This window comes from Salmo salar, chromosome ssa24 (genome assembly GCF_905237065.1).
Source record: "Salmo salar chromosome ssa24, Ssal_v3.1, whole genome shotgun sequence".
Lineage (NCBI taxonomy): Eukaryota > Metazoa > Chordata > Actinopteri > Salmoniformes > Salmonidae > Salmo > Salmo salar.
Genome location: NC_059465.1, coordinates 31067366 through 31082707, shown reverse-complemented (window position 1 = coordinate 31082707; position 15342 = coordinate 31067366). Strand labels below are relative to the sequence as shown.

Here is a 15342-nt window from a genome sequence, read left to right as displayed (position 1 = left end):
AAGTCGCTCTGGATAAGAGCATCTGCTAAATGACTTAAATTTAAATGGAGGTTGATGAGCTCTCAGGCTGTGTGCGTCTGAAATGGCACCTTGTGTCTGTCATATACCCGAGTTAAAGTAAGTGCGCTTAAATGGAACGTAATTGCTTTTTTAATGCGATTTTCTCTCAACGTGTAGTCTGATCTTGAACAGGCATGAGAATAGCATGCTATTCACCTCACTATTCGTTGGGGGATTAGATCAAACAGATCAAGGTGTGTCTACAGATACAACATATTCTGACCTTGACTTAAATTCCCTCATCACTCCACCACCTTTACGCACGATGAAATTATGAATAAGGTCGAGCAACCTGTTGGTTCCAAGTGGAACATCATCTACATAATTTTTTCAGATAGAAATAACATCATTCTCCATGCACAGTATTTTACAACTTGATAAGAGCTATTAATAAGAGCTAGGTAAATTAGTAATCTATTTGGGTAAGGGGATTGAAAATTTAGATGACAATTGTTTTAGATCCATTTGACCATATGATCACTGGAGATTAATGTGAAACCAGTCACATGGTGGCAAACTGAAGAATATCAACATATCACCTTTTCCACAGTGAAGTTTATAAAATGCTGGCCTTATAACTTATGAAATGTGGAGACCCAAGCAATAGGCTTCTGTAGCCTATCGCAAATGACAGTGTAGCGCCAAACCTACCAAGTTGATTCATGATTTTTTATAAATCCCCAAACTTTTCACTGTATTTAAAATAGAAATACTAGCCATTATCGGTAGCCACCGTCAGCTATACCAACATACATTTATAACTGTCACTGACTTTAGTGTTAGTTTCCTTATATTCTATTACAGTGAGGGAAAAAAGTATTTGATCCCCTGCTGATTTTGTACGTTTGCCCACTGACAAAGAAATGATCAGTCTATAATTTTAATGGTAGATTTATTTGAACAGTGAGAGACCGAATAACAACAACAAAAAATCCAGAAAAACGAATGTCAAAAATGTTATAAAATTATTTGCATTTTAATGAGGGAAATAAGTATTTGACCCCTCTGCAAAACATGACGTAGTACTTGGTGGCAAAACCCTTGTTGGCAATCACAAAGGTCAGACGTTTCTTGTTGTTGGCCACCAGCTTTGCACACATCTCAGGAGGGATTTTGTCCCACTCCTCTTTGCAGATCTTCTCCAAGTCATTAAGGTTTCGAGGCTGACGTTTGGCAACTCGAACCTTCAGCTCCCTCCACAGATTTTCTATGGGATTAAGGTCTGGAGACTGGCTAGGCCACTCCAGGACCTTAATGTGCATTTTCTTGAGCCTCTCCTTTGTTGCCTTGGCCGTGTGTTTTGGGTCATTGTCATGCTGGAATACCCATCCATGACCCATTTTCAATGCCCTGGCTGAGGGTTAGGAGGTTCTCACCCAAGATTTGACGGTACATGGCCCCGTCCATCATCCCTTTGATACGGTGAAGTTGTCCTGTCCCCTTAGCAGAAAAACACCCCCAAAGCATAATGTTTCCACCTCCATGTTTGACGGTGGGGATGTTGTTCTTGGGGTCATAGGCAGCATTCCTCCTCCTCCAAACACAGCGAGTTGAGTTGATGCCAAAGAGCTCCATTTTGGTTTCATCTGACCACAACACTTTCACCAGTTGTCCTCTGAATCATTCAGATGTTCATTGGAAAACTTCAGACGGGCATGTATATGTGCTTTCTTGAGCAGGGGGACCTTGCGGGCGCTGCAGGATTTCAGTCCTTCACGGCGTAGTGTGTTACCAATTGTTTTCTTGGTGACTATGGTCCCAGCTGCCTTGAGATCATTGACAAGATCCCCCCGTGTAGTTCTGGGCTGATTCCTCACCGTTCTCATGATCATTGCAACTCCACGAGGTGAGATCTTGCATGGAGCTCCAGGCCGAGGGAGATTGACAGTTCTTTTGTGTTTCTTCCATTTGCGAATAATCGCACCAACTGTTGTCACCTTCTCACCAAGCTGCTTGGCGATGGTCTTGTAGCCCATTCCAGCCTTGCGTAGGTCTACAATCTTGTCCCTGACATCCTTGGAGAGCTCTTTGGTCTTGGCCATGGTGGAGAGTTTGGAATCTGATTGATTGATTGCTTCTGTGGACAGGTGTCTTTTATACAGGTAACAAGCTGAGATTAGGAGCACTCCCTTTAAGAGTGTGCTCCTAATCTCAGCTCGTTACCTGTATAAAAGACACCTGGGAGCCAGAAATCTTTCTGATTGAGAGGGGGTCAAATACTTATTTCCCTCATTAAAATGCAAATCAATTTACAACATTTTTGACATGCGTTTTTCTGGATTTTGTTGTTGTTATTCTGTCTCTCACTGTTCAAATAAACCTACCATTAAAATTATAGACTGATCATTTCTTTGTCAGTGGGCAAACGTACAAAATCAGCAGGGGATCAAATACTTTTTTTCCCTCACTGTACATGGTTAGTTTACCTTTCTTTCCTCTGTCACGTTTGTGTGGTTGTTTCTGAGGATTGCTAGCAATAGTGGCTAACGTATTACAAGTTGTGCAATAATATGGAACAATATAACCTATTTGAATCATTATGGAATGCAGACCATACATAGCAGTTTAAACATGGATCCTGGTGCACGGTTCACAACGACTGAACCATTGTCATCACAGTTTCATGATTAGTGAGGATTATTAGGGTAGATTTCTAGGACTATCGTTCAACCCCTATTGTATACTTTCTCACCGTCCAATAATTAATGGACTGAACAATTGAATATGGCAACTTTATGGATGAATCAAACCACTGTATTTTTGATTTACCAATATATTTAGTGCATGAAGGCTCTCCATTTTTTTTTTTTTTTATTCATAAATACTTTGCTAACCCTAAATAATATAAATATTATTTTATAAATAATAATATTTGGAAATCTACCAATTGGTGCTGAAAGGAGACGAATATGCATTTAGGCCTACATTTGATCCGTAATATTCTGAAATGTTTTCCTGTATATTTTCTAACTAAGGTAGGCTACCCCATATTAAATGGATGGATTTAGATAAATGTACTGAAAACCTAATTGAATGAAAACTCCACTAGAAATTATATTGGCCAGCAAGTGGGAGGTTTTCAGCAGTTTAATTCAATTCATTCAGAGTACGCAAGGGAACCACGCCTGAAAAGCCTGTTACGCAGCTACAAAAGGTACGTCTGAATACCAACTTCTGAGAAGAGTAGGAAAGGCGTACATTTCCTAAGTCTGAATCGGGCCCATAGTGCACTACTTTTTACCAGGGCCCATAGGATTCTGTAGTAGTAGTGCACTATATAGGGAATAGGGTTCCATTTTGGATGCAGCCTATGTTCCTTTTAGACAGGCACTCTGCCTGGCTGTCAGACACTCCAACCATAGTTGCTCTCCCACCTTCTATACTAGTGGTAACTGTGGGCAGTTGGTCTGTGGGTGGATTGGCTGTAGTTGCCAACGCAGGTGTGGTTGTTGGCGGGGGCTGGACTGTTGTGGGGGCTGAGAGGGCACAACACCAAGAAGGTAGAAAGAAACAGTCAGATTATATCAACAGATGCACTAACATGGGAATATCCAGATCATGGATATACCATCAAATCAACCCATTATGTGATTGCGCTTGCCACAGACATGTACAGAGCCATCACTTGTTTGGCCGTTGTGGAGAACACCTTGCTTTCAACAATATGGTTACACCACCACAGCTGTGGCTGTACAGCATCTCTTATACAGATGTACGATCTTAATTTGATCACCCTGTTGCAGGAAAGCTTTCAGGAAATGTAAAACTTATAGTGCATTTGAGGTTTAAAAGGCTTCTGAAGTTAAATTTCCTTTGAAATTTCAGACTTGGTTTTTCCTTACAAAAACTGTATCAACCCCTACAAAAATGTCCATTAATTATGATTCATATAATAATTTACATTTCCTGTTGTTGTAGCATTATTGTCCTGCTGTAGCAATCTGGCTTAAATGAAGATCTTCCATCTTTAGGTCTGCACAGAACCCCCATACACTCACAGTCCCTCTCACACCATGTCCTTGGGCTAGCCCTCATCTACAAAACCTGTTACACTGAAACACTTTGAATCCCCTCCCCCCCATTTGAATTATAGACCGGCACTGAGGGATAAAAAACTGTGGAAAAATGTGTTGTGAGTGTGATCATCGTGATTACCATGAAGGGACCCACCGCAACACCAGAGGGGAGAGACATAAATTATATAATATGATAGACAATAAATAAGATTTTTTTTAAGTATGGCATACGAACAGAGAATGAAAAAGAAATGATAACAAGCTCTATCCCGTTTGATTAGGATTGTTACTTACTGCCAAGAGTCCCAGCAGCCTCACCTGACAGACAGAGAAAGAGAGAGAGTGAGAGAAACAAATGGAGATTTACTCATTTATTTTTGAGAATCAGTGTCTTTATTTATATAAATAATTTTTTTTAAAGAGATGAAGGCTTTTCAGCTTTCAGTGCTTAATGTACAGAACATCAGGCACCAAATCTGTCATTGGAAGCGGCAAGCCACCATTCCCGCTATAGTTTGTGTATAGAATAGGGTGCTTCTGCATACAGTGTCAGTGTACATCTGTAGGATTCCTCATGCTAACGGACTTCTCTCCTGTGAAATGTGACAGCTTCGGCTGCACCACTCTGTGGCTATATAGAGCAGATGGCCCAAATCATTTTTCAGCCATTACTTCATCCATCAAGTAACATTCCTGGTACAGTATTTTTGGTATAATATGATGTTTGAAGTGTATAGCTGTCGGCTACGTACAGATATTGGGGGATCCGTTGGGGGTGGGTAAGTAGGATCCAGGTTTCCATGACTTGGCTTTGAAGCCCCTCTCACAGCGAGTGCAGTCCTGGCCCGTAGTATTGTGCTCACAGTCACACTGCAGGCTGCCCTCCCGAAAGGTACACTGGCCAGCATGGAGGTTACACTTACACCTTTGGCAAGATGGGGGGGGGGTAGAAGCAATGTCAATCCACAACACTGTTATAGCCTCACTTGAACAACTCCTGCGCTAATCATGCATGATCAAGTACACCTTGCGGTTATTGACATTGTTTTTGATCAATATTATTTTTTATAAATTGCTTTCCTGGATAAATTGCGGTGTTAAAGAGTACGATTTATAGCACATTGTTAATTTATTGTGAGCTCAAAGATGAGTATGACGAGAGAGAGAGAGAGAGAGCACAAGAGATAAAATGTTCTTGAAGATCATGATTGACAATCAGCAGTATGCATTTGCATGTTTTAAAAGTGGCAAGAGCTAAATCTTTCAGGGAAACAGAAGCAAATAAATAGATAAGAAAATAAAAAAATACCAGGTGAAACAACATTTCCTGATCTCAAGAAATTACCAGGCCATTTACATCCAAATCATTTTTTGAAGGGGTAAGATTGAGATGGCGAGAAAGGTGGCAAGCAGGATAGCATGGTAATGGTGACATTTGAATAACAATCATAATCAGATGAGGGAGTCACTTCCAATATAAAGTGTTCCACTCTGGTGAGCCGACCACCCTTCATTTGCATGAAATATTCATAGGACGGACCTCCACAACTCCACAAGGATTTGTATTTAATTACGGTTCACCATTAGCTGCTGCCCTGCAGCAGTGACTCTTCCTGTGTTCCAAACAAGATTAAGGCAATTACATACCAAATAAAACCATACATCACACAACACATTATTACACACTACTCTACCACAACATATCTACAATACAACATCCATAATACAGCAATATAACAATATTACAATGTAAGTGTGTGTAGAGTGCATGTGTCTGTGAGCGCCTCTTCACAGGCTGCACTGTTCCATAAGGTGTAGTTTTATCTGGTTTTTTTTGTCTCTGATTTTACTGCTTCCATGAGTTACTTGATGTGGAATAGAGTTCCATATAGCCATGGCTCTGTGTAAGTACTGTGCGTTTCCCATGGTCTGTTCTGGACTTTGGGACTGTGTAGAGACCTCTGGTGGCATGTCTTGTGGGTTATGCATGGGTGTCTGAGCAGTGTGCTAGTAGTTTAAACCGCAAGACAAGTAGTGATGCAGGAGAGATTGACATGCATGTTATTAATGTTAGCTCTCCGTGAACATTTAAGGGCCAGCCGTGCTGCTTCTGTCCCTCTTTGTGGCAATTGACCATATGACTGGACAGTAGTCCAGGTGCGACAAAACTAGGGCCTGTTGGACTTGTTTTGTTGATAGCGATGTCTAGAAAGCAGAGCAGCACTTTATTACGGACAGATCTCTCCCAATCTTAGCTACCGTTGCATCAATACATTTTGACCATGACAGTTTACAATGCAGGGCTGAGCCAAGCAGTTTAGTCTCCTCAACTTGCCCCATTTCCACATAATTCATTACAAGATTTAGCAGAGGTTTAGGGTTGTAGTGAATGATTTGTCCCAAATACAATGCTTTTAGTTTTTAAAATATGTAGGACTACACTCTTAGAAAAAAGGGTTCCAGAAGGGTTATTCGGCTGTCCCCATAAGATAACCCTTTTGGTTCCAGGTAGAACCCTTTTTTGGTTCCAGGTAGAACCCTTTTTTGGTTCCAGGTAGAACCCTTTTTTGGTTCCAGGTAGAACCCTTTTTTGGTTCCAGGTAGAACCCTTTTTTGGTTCCAGGTAGAACCCTATGTGGAACGGATTCTACACGGAATCCAAACAGGTTTTACCTGGAACCAAAAAGGGTTCTTCAAAGGGTTCTCTTATGGGGACAGCCAAAGAACCCTTTTAGGTTCTAGATAGCGCCTTTTTTCCCCTAAGAGTGCAGCTTATTTCTTGCCACCCATTCTAAAAAACTGACTGCAGCCCTTTGTTAAGTGTTGCAGAGATTTCACTTGCTGTGGTAGCTGACAGCATACATAGACACACAGGCCTTACTCGGTGCCAGTGGCAGGTCATTAGTATAGATTGAAAAAAGTAAAGGGGCCTATACAGCTGCCCTGGGGAATGCCTGACTCTACCTGGATTATGTTGGAGAGGCTTCCATTAAATAACACCCTCTGTGTTCTGCTAGACAGGTAACTCTCTATCCACGATATAGCAGGAGATGGAAAGCCATAACACATACATTTTTCCAGCATCAGATGATGATTGATAATATCAAAAGCTAACAAGACAGCTCCCACAATCTTCTTATTATCAATTTCTTTCAGCCAATGATCAGTCATTTGTATAAGTGCCATACATGTTGAGTGCCCTTCCTTATAAGCATGCTGAATGTCCGTTTTTTTGTATCTCGTCAAACACCATTTACATTTTTTTTTTTTACCAAGGGTTGGTAACAGGCTGATTGGTTGGCAGTTTGAGCCAGTAAAGGGTGCTTTACTATTCTTGGGTCGCAGATATCTCATCTCCTCTCCTCTCTTTGCCTACTCATCTCCTCTGATCTACACTTACTGTGCCCTATAGCTAGAAAAACCTGATTGAGATTACAGTGAACTTCCTAAACTCTCCAAAGGATTGCTCTTTGTCTGTAGATGTCCAGCAAACACAACGACATTGTTTCAACATTTTCCAACAACAAACCATACTGTTATTGGCATACAAAACATTTTTTCTGAATCTTATCAATCAATTCTGAGTGAAAATACAATAGAGTCAAGGAGTAATTTGGTACTTAGCATATCCAAATAATTTCACTTTGAAACCATGAAGATGTACAGTCGTGGCCAAAAGTTTTGAGAATGAGAAATATTAATTTTCAAAGTCTGCTGCCTCAGTTTGTATGATGGCAATTTGCATATACTCCAGAATGTTATGAAGAGTGATCCGATGAATTGCAATTAATTAAGTCCCTCTTTGCCATGCAAGAACTGAATCCCCCAAAAACATTTCCACTGCATTTCAGCCCTGCCACAAAAGGACCAGCTGACATCATGTCAGTGATTCTCTCGTTAACACAGGTGTGAGTGTTGACGAGTACAAGGCTGGAGATCACTCTGTCATGCTGATTGAGTTCGAATAACAAACTGGAAGCTTCAAAAGGAGGGTGGTGCTTAGAATCATTGTTCTTCCTCTGTCAACCATGGTTATCTTCAAGGAAACACATGCCGTCATCATTGCTTTGCACAAAAAGGGCTTCACAGGCAAGGATATTGCTGCCAGTAAGATTGCACCTAAATCAACCATTTATCGGATCATCAAGAACTTCAAGGAGAGCGGTTCAATTGTTGTGAAGAAGGCTTCAGGGCGCCCAAGAAAGTCCAGCAAGCGCCAGGACCGTCTCCTAAAGTTGATTCAGCTGCGGGATCGGGGCACCACCAGTACAGAGCTTGCTCAGGAATGGCAGCAGGCAGGTGTGAGTGCATCTGCACGCACAGTGAGGCGAAGACTTTTGGAGGATGACCTGGTGTCAAGAAGGGCAGCAAAGAAGCCACTTCTCTCCAGGAAAAACATCAGGTACAGACTGATATTCTGCAAAAGGTACAGGGATTGGACAGCTGAAGACTGGGGTAAAGTCATTGTCTCTGATGAATCCCCTTTCCGATTGTTTGGGGCATCCGGAAAAAAGCTTGTCCGGAGAAGACAAGGTGAGCGCTACCATCAGTCCTCTGTCATGCCAACAGTAAAGCATCCTGAAACCATTCATGTGTGGGGTTGCTTCTCAGCCAAGGGAATGGGCTCACTAACAATTTTGCCTAAGAACACAGCCATGAATAAAGAATGGTACCAGAGAGCAACTTCTCCCAACCATCCAGGAACACTTTGGTGAGGAACAATGCCTTTTCCAGCATGATGGAGCACCTTGCCATAAGGCAAAAGTGATAACTAAGTGGCTCGGGGAACAAAACATTGATATTTTGGGTCCATGGCCAGGAAACTCCCCAGACCTTAATCCCATTGAGAACTTGTGGTCAATCCTCAAGAGGCGGGTGGACAAAAAAAAAAACAACGAATTCTGACAAACTCCAAGCATTGATTATGCAAGAATGGGCTGCCATCAGTCAGGATATGGCCCAGAAGTTAATTGACAGCATGCCAGGGCGGATTGCAGAGGTCTTGAAAAAGAAGGGTCAACACTGCAAATATTGTCTCTTTGCATCAACTTCATGTAATTGTCAATAAAAGCCTTTGACACTTATGAAATGCTTGTAATTATACTTCAATATTCCATAGTAAAATCTGACAAAAATATCTAAAGACACTGAAGCAGCAAACTTTGTGGAAATTAATATTTGTGTCATTCTCAAAACTTTTGGCCACGACTGTACTGTAGGCTATCAACTTTTCGGGTGCGTTTTAATCAGTGAATATGTCATCACACTGTCTTCAACATTTGCCTAAAATGACATACCCAAATCTAACTGCCTGTAGCTCAAGACCTGAAGCAAGGATATGCATATTATTGATACCATTTCAAAGGAAACACTTTGAAGTTTGTGGAAATTAGAAATTAATGAAGGAGAATAACACATTTTATCTGGTAAAAGATAATACAAAAAAAACATGCGATTTCTTATTTTTTTCTGTTCCGTCATCTTTGAAATGCAAGAGAAAGGCCATAATATAATGTTTCAGTTTAGGCGCAATTTAGATTTTGGACACTAGATGGCAGCAGTGTGTGTGCAAAGTTTCAGATTGATCCAGTGAAGAGTTGCAATACTGTACAGTATTTTGTATCAAGTCTGCAACATGTGCCGAATTGATACATTTTCAAGTAAATAACTAGAGAGAACATACAAAAATTATATGCTAATACAAAATGTAAGTTTACACACTCCCAGGAATGTCATACATGATGGATCATTAGCTTATACACCAATTTTCACACATCTAGATGGCCGGGCGGGGTAGGTGTGGAGCCAGAGACAGCAGGGGTTCAAACTGTTGAACCCAGTTCCTACATTTGAATATAAAATTGATTTTATCAATCAAAACTATGCTACATTTTATCTCTGGGACTCTTAGGATGACAAATCAGAGCAAGATTACTGAATGTAAGTACATTATTTGCCTTCCCTGTGGCTCAGTTGGTAGAGCATGGTGTTTGCAACGCCAGAGTTGTGGGTTCAATTCCCACGGGGGGCCAGTACAAAAAAAAATAATCTATGAAATGTATGCATTCACTACTGTAAGTCGCTCTGGATAAGAGCGTCTGCTAAATGACTAAAATGTAAATGTAATTATTTACCTTCAGAGGTGAATGTATCAAACCAGTTGCTGTGGTAAGTTTGTTGTTGTTGTGCACTCTCCTCAAACAATAGCATGGTATTTTGTTCACTAATAGCTCTGTAAATTGGACAGCGTAGTTAGATTAACAAGAATTTAAGCTTTCTGCCCATTTAAGACATGTCTATGTCCTGGAAAGTTTGCTGTTACTTACAATGTCATTCTGATAACGGGTTTCCAGCATGCATACAAAGGGCATTCTACGAGTACGGTCTTAGTGCAATCGACAGATGATTGGATGGAGTATGGATGACAGGAAGTTAGTTGGTATAGTGTTGCTAGATTTCAGTGCTGCTTTTGATGTAATTGATCATGACCTGTTACTAGGTAAACTCAAATGTTATGGTTTTAAGTCTGCAGCTCTATCCTGGATGGAAAGCTATCTATCCTGGAGATGGCAAAAAGTGTTCTTTAATGGTAGCTTTTCAAACAGTAAAGATGTATACTGTGGTGTTCCTCAAGGAAGTTGCCTAGGCCCACTTCTCTATCTTTACCAATGATTTACCTCCAGTAATGAATAAAGCAAGAGTGGTCATGTATGCTGATGACTCCAGCATCAGAATGTAATGAGCTAACATATGTACTGAGCAGTGAACTAAGAATGGTGTCTGAGTGGGTTGATATGAACAAATTGGAGTTGAACATTTCTAAAACTAAATGTATTGTATTTGGTTCAAGATATATGCTTGCTGATGATCCCCAATTGAATTTGTCGATGAATAGAACGCATGTAGAGCAAGTGAAAAAAAACGAAACTACTAGGCGTCATGTTCGACGCAGCTTAATCATGGTCAGAACACATAGATAATATTGTTATTAAGATGGGTAAGGGAATTGCTGTTACAAGAAAATGTTCAGAGTATGTAACATCTAGCACTCTGAATCAGGTGATTAAATCCCTGGTCCTATCACACTTAGAGTACTGTCCAGTTATATTGTCATCTGCAGCAAAGAAAGATATAAAAAAGCTCCAAATAGCTCTTCATTGCTCTATCTGTATGAATATTATCCAAATGCATCAGAATGTCTCATGGCTTCACGTTGAAAACAAATTACTATCCAGTCTTCTGATATTTCTTTTAGGAATGTTATATATTTTTAAAAACCACAGTATTTTTCTGGCCAGTTAGTACATCCTAGCAACACGATAACCACCTAACCAGACAGGCAAGGACAAATCACCATAAATCTACAGTTTTATATAGAGCCATAGCTGAATGGAACTCTTTACCAATCCATATTTCTCAGGCAAAAAGTAAATCCACCTTCAAGAAAAGACTAAAATAACATCTAACACTATAGACCATATCACTGGAGAGGAAATAGAAAGCATCAACTGAATGTTAAATGTGTTTCCTGTCAGGTATTTTAATTGTCTGTATTGTCTACTTGTTGAATGTTTGTGAAGTCTTGATTTGTGGTTGTTTGTAAGGTCTTGTTAATTGGTGTTGGACCCCAGGAAGATTAGCTAGCGTTACGGTGTTAGCTAATGGAGATCCTAATAAAAATAACAAATTAGTCACATTAGCGCACGTTAGCATCAACCGTCCCGGTATAGGGACACCGATCCCGTAGAGGCTTAGATATACTTTCCTCCTGGTAAAGATAGATACAAGGGTGGATCATATGAAGATGTGGCTCTTTCTCATTTCAAACTGAACACAATGAGGATGATAATTGACAGACAGAGCCTGGTTTCATTCCAAACCGATTGACTTCAATTAAGTCTGTTTTCAAAAGCCCCTCTGGAAACTGTTGGAGTTTCTCCCACCCTTTTGAGACCTTTAAGTCATAATTAAAAACTTGGTGACAATCGCAGGGCTTTTTCATCCTAGGGCTCCTGGAGACAGAACTCCCATCAAGTACCTCTTCATTACAAATAAATCAGCAGCCAACTTCGTCTCAGTGCCTTCTGTGAAAACCCCCGGAGCTCCAGCTTATCACTAGGTCCTCCACTTTAGCTACACTATTAATCAATTACAGAACTCTTTGGTAAGTTAGCCATCTCCCACCAAACATCTATGAACAAAGATAATCTTATTCACTCCTTAACATGCTCATGGAACTTGCTCATCAACTATTTTGCAAGAAAGCTCTAAACATTGAATAAATACAGTCTTTCCCAAACAATTTCTGGCTTTCATAGGAACATTTTCCATCCTCCTCTACCATTTATGCTTACAAATACTGCATGAACATTTGCATCCACTGGATGGTCCCTTATTACTGTAACAAAGCCACTGTGCCTTATTTAATGACAGAGACCCTACCCAAGCCCTATCCCTGACTGTAATGCTTCCAGGAGAAAGTGTAAGCTCTAAAAAACATCTGATGCAAAAGAGATCTGTCTTGTCTGATGGCAGAATAAATGCCTGCTGGCATATTCTAAATGTGCTTAGTTATGGACTGTAAAACACTATGCAATGTGCACACACTAGTAGGCAGACTGGTATGCATCACCATCAACATGAATATTACAAATTATTGGCACCTCACAAAAGTGCAAAGTGGACAGTAAAGCCCTATGATTAAACATGGAGAGTGAGCCAATGACAGGATGAATCATTTGCTACACTGTAAAGGACAATATGGACAAGGTCGCTCTGTCTTTGACAAAAACATATTGTTTTCCCTTCTCCTTTGAGAAGCCACAGAAGCTTGGGGGTGGCTGCGGAATAGAGAACAGACCCTCACACCAAGCCGTATACTATATATTAATTGCTCTGCTCACACTATGCTCAACATTCAGGAAGTATCCTGCCTTCACGCAGTGGCTGTCGCACACACACACACACACACACACACCCAGTCATTCATTACCGAGACCATGTTAGATTTTCAAGCGCAAAAATAGTGTGCGGAAATTGTGCTTTTGTCAAGGTGTGAGGATATGTGCGTTGGATTTTCAAAGTGCCTTCAGAAACCCCCTGTTATGATTGTGGATGGAGCCCCACTCCTGTGCTCTCGGAGGAAAATGCTCTCCTTCCTTCCCAGAACCAGGGCAGCTATATCCGGCTGCTGCAGGGCAACACCCCCGCTGCCTGGGCTCATGAGCTCATGTTAAGGGCCAGCGCCAGCCAGGCCCTGCTATTGGGCCAGGATCAAACCCCCATCCGGCCATCTGGAGAGGAAGAAGGAACAGGACCGTACGTTCTACATATTTTTTAACAGGGAAGACATATTGAGACCTAGGTCTCTTTTTCAATTGGGCCCTGTATAATACAACATAAATATGCACAAAATATATATGTATCAATTTCCATACACACATTAAAATTGAAAACCCAGTCATGGGAAGCACTAATAAAACATTACAAACCACCTGGAAAAACAGCATTCCTACACACATAAGTCCCCAATCAATACTTTAAATTGCCCAAACGGCACCAGAACATCAAGATGAAATGTATTTATAAGTTTGTTCCAGCAATACGATGCATTAAAAGTAAAAAGCAGATTTACCTAGCTCGGTGGAGACCTTAGGAACATCAAGAGTTAACCAATCCTGTGAACAGGTTAGGCAACTCAGGTGTATATACTTCAACAGCAAAGTTAGAGAAGTAACAGGCTGTTACTTATCTAAGGACCTTGTAAACACGAAGGAAGTAATGCGTCTTTTAGCAAAGTCCAGCCAACCTTTTGATACAGGATGCAGTAATGAGTATCAAAACTGTCGCCTGTAACAAAACAAAGGGCACTATGGTAGATGGCATCTAAAGGTTTAAGAGTAGTAGCAGCTGCACTTTGATAAAACAATATCACCATAATCAAGAACAAATAAAAAGGTTGACTGAATGATCTGCTTCCTACTGCTTAGAGAAAGGCACGATCTGTTTCTGTAGAAAAAGTCAACTAAATCTTAGCTTCTTAACCAGCTCATCTATATGTTTTTTAAAACGTCAAATCCATATAAATCGAAACGCGTAATTATTTATATGCGGGAACACATTCAATTGGAGAACCATCTAATGAGTGAACATGTAGATCATCTGAAACATACTTACGAGAGTTTAAAAACAACGTGTATTTGGTTTTGCCCCTATTAAGCACAAGTTTTAAATCAGCAAGGGATTCCTGCATAGCTAGAAAATCTGACAGTAGTTTTGACACAGACCGGATCTACAGTTAGGGGCAATAGTATACATAATAGTATCAGCCGCATGTAGATTAAGTTTACAATTTTTAACAGATTGACCAATGGTATTTATATAAATAGTGAAGAGAACAGGTTCCAAAATCTTTAAAAAATTCAGACTTGAACCCATTAATCACGATGGCCTGAGTTCTGTCACTAAGATAATCATAAAACCATGAACAGGCGTTAGAGCTCAGGCCTATCGAGGACAACTTATTCAATAAAATAGCCTGATCAACAGTATCAGAAGCTTTTGACAGGTCCACAAACAAAGCAGAACATTTGATTTTAGTGTCTAAAGCATGGACAAGATCATTAACTGGTTGCTGTAATAATGCTATGCCCAGGCATAAACTCTGATTAGTTTACATTCAAAATACATTTCTAAAATAAAAAAGAGCCAAGTACTGTGATGGAAATGTTATACTTGTGCTTTTCTAATAACTCATTTCTGTCTTCTATTCATGTGCTGTTCTAATAACCAATTTCTGTTTTCATGCAAGTGACTGATTGAACGAATCCTCACTTATCAGTATCTGCAGTTTGGTAGTACGCCCAGACCTTGTTTTGAGAACGAAAGACATCTCAGTTTGAAGGTCTCAGCTTAGAGAGAAGAAGCCTTGTGAGGTATTGGTCGGTCACATGAAGCAAATGTTAATGATTAATTAATTATGAATAAGCTAAATCATGCAAATATGACTTGTCAGTATATAAGGGAACTAACGGGACTGCCCCATTAGAGCTCTTGACAGATGTTCATCAAGCTTCTTGGAACCTCTCCAGCGTGCTGACAATAAACAATGATTCATTTAAGATTGACTTTGAGTGTCCCTGTGTAAGAATTTCCACAACAGTACATTTAGCTAGACAAGGAAGCCTTGAAATAGGTAGATAATGATTAAGATCACTACTATCCCCGTCCTGATGGAGTGGCAGCACAAGAACTGATTTCCATACTT

General features: G+C 40.3%; 1 protein-coding gene across 2 annotated transcripts in view; it reads right to left on the bottom strand.

Moving 5' to 3' along the window:
* Positions 1-15342, bottom strand: part of ntng2a (netrin g2a) — an 82278-nt gene that overhangs the window by 24853 nt on the left and 42083 nt on the right. For both annotated transcript variants that reach the window (XM_014172407.2, XM_014172416.2), the window contains exons 4-5: positions 4829-5001; positions 4371-4394 (exon numbers count right to left, since the gene is read on the bottom strand). In XM_014172407.2, coding sequence (XP_014027882.2) covers positions 4371-4394; positions 4829-5001 — 197 coding nt within the window. The remainder of the gene's footprint in view (positions 1-4370; positions 4395-4828; positions 5002-15342) is intronic.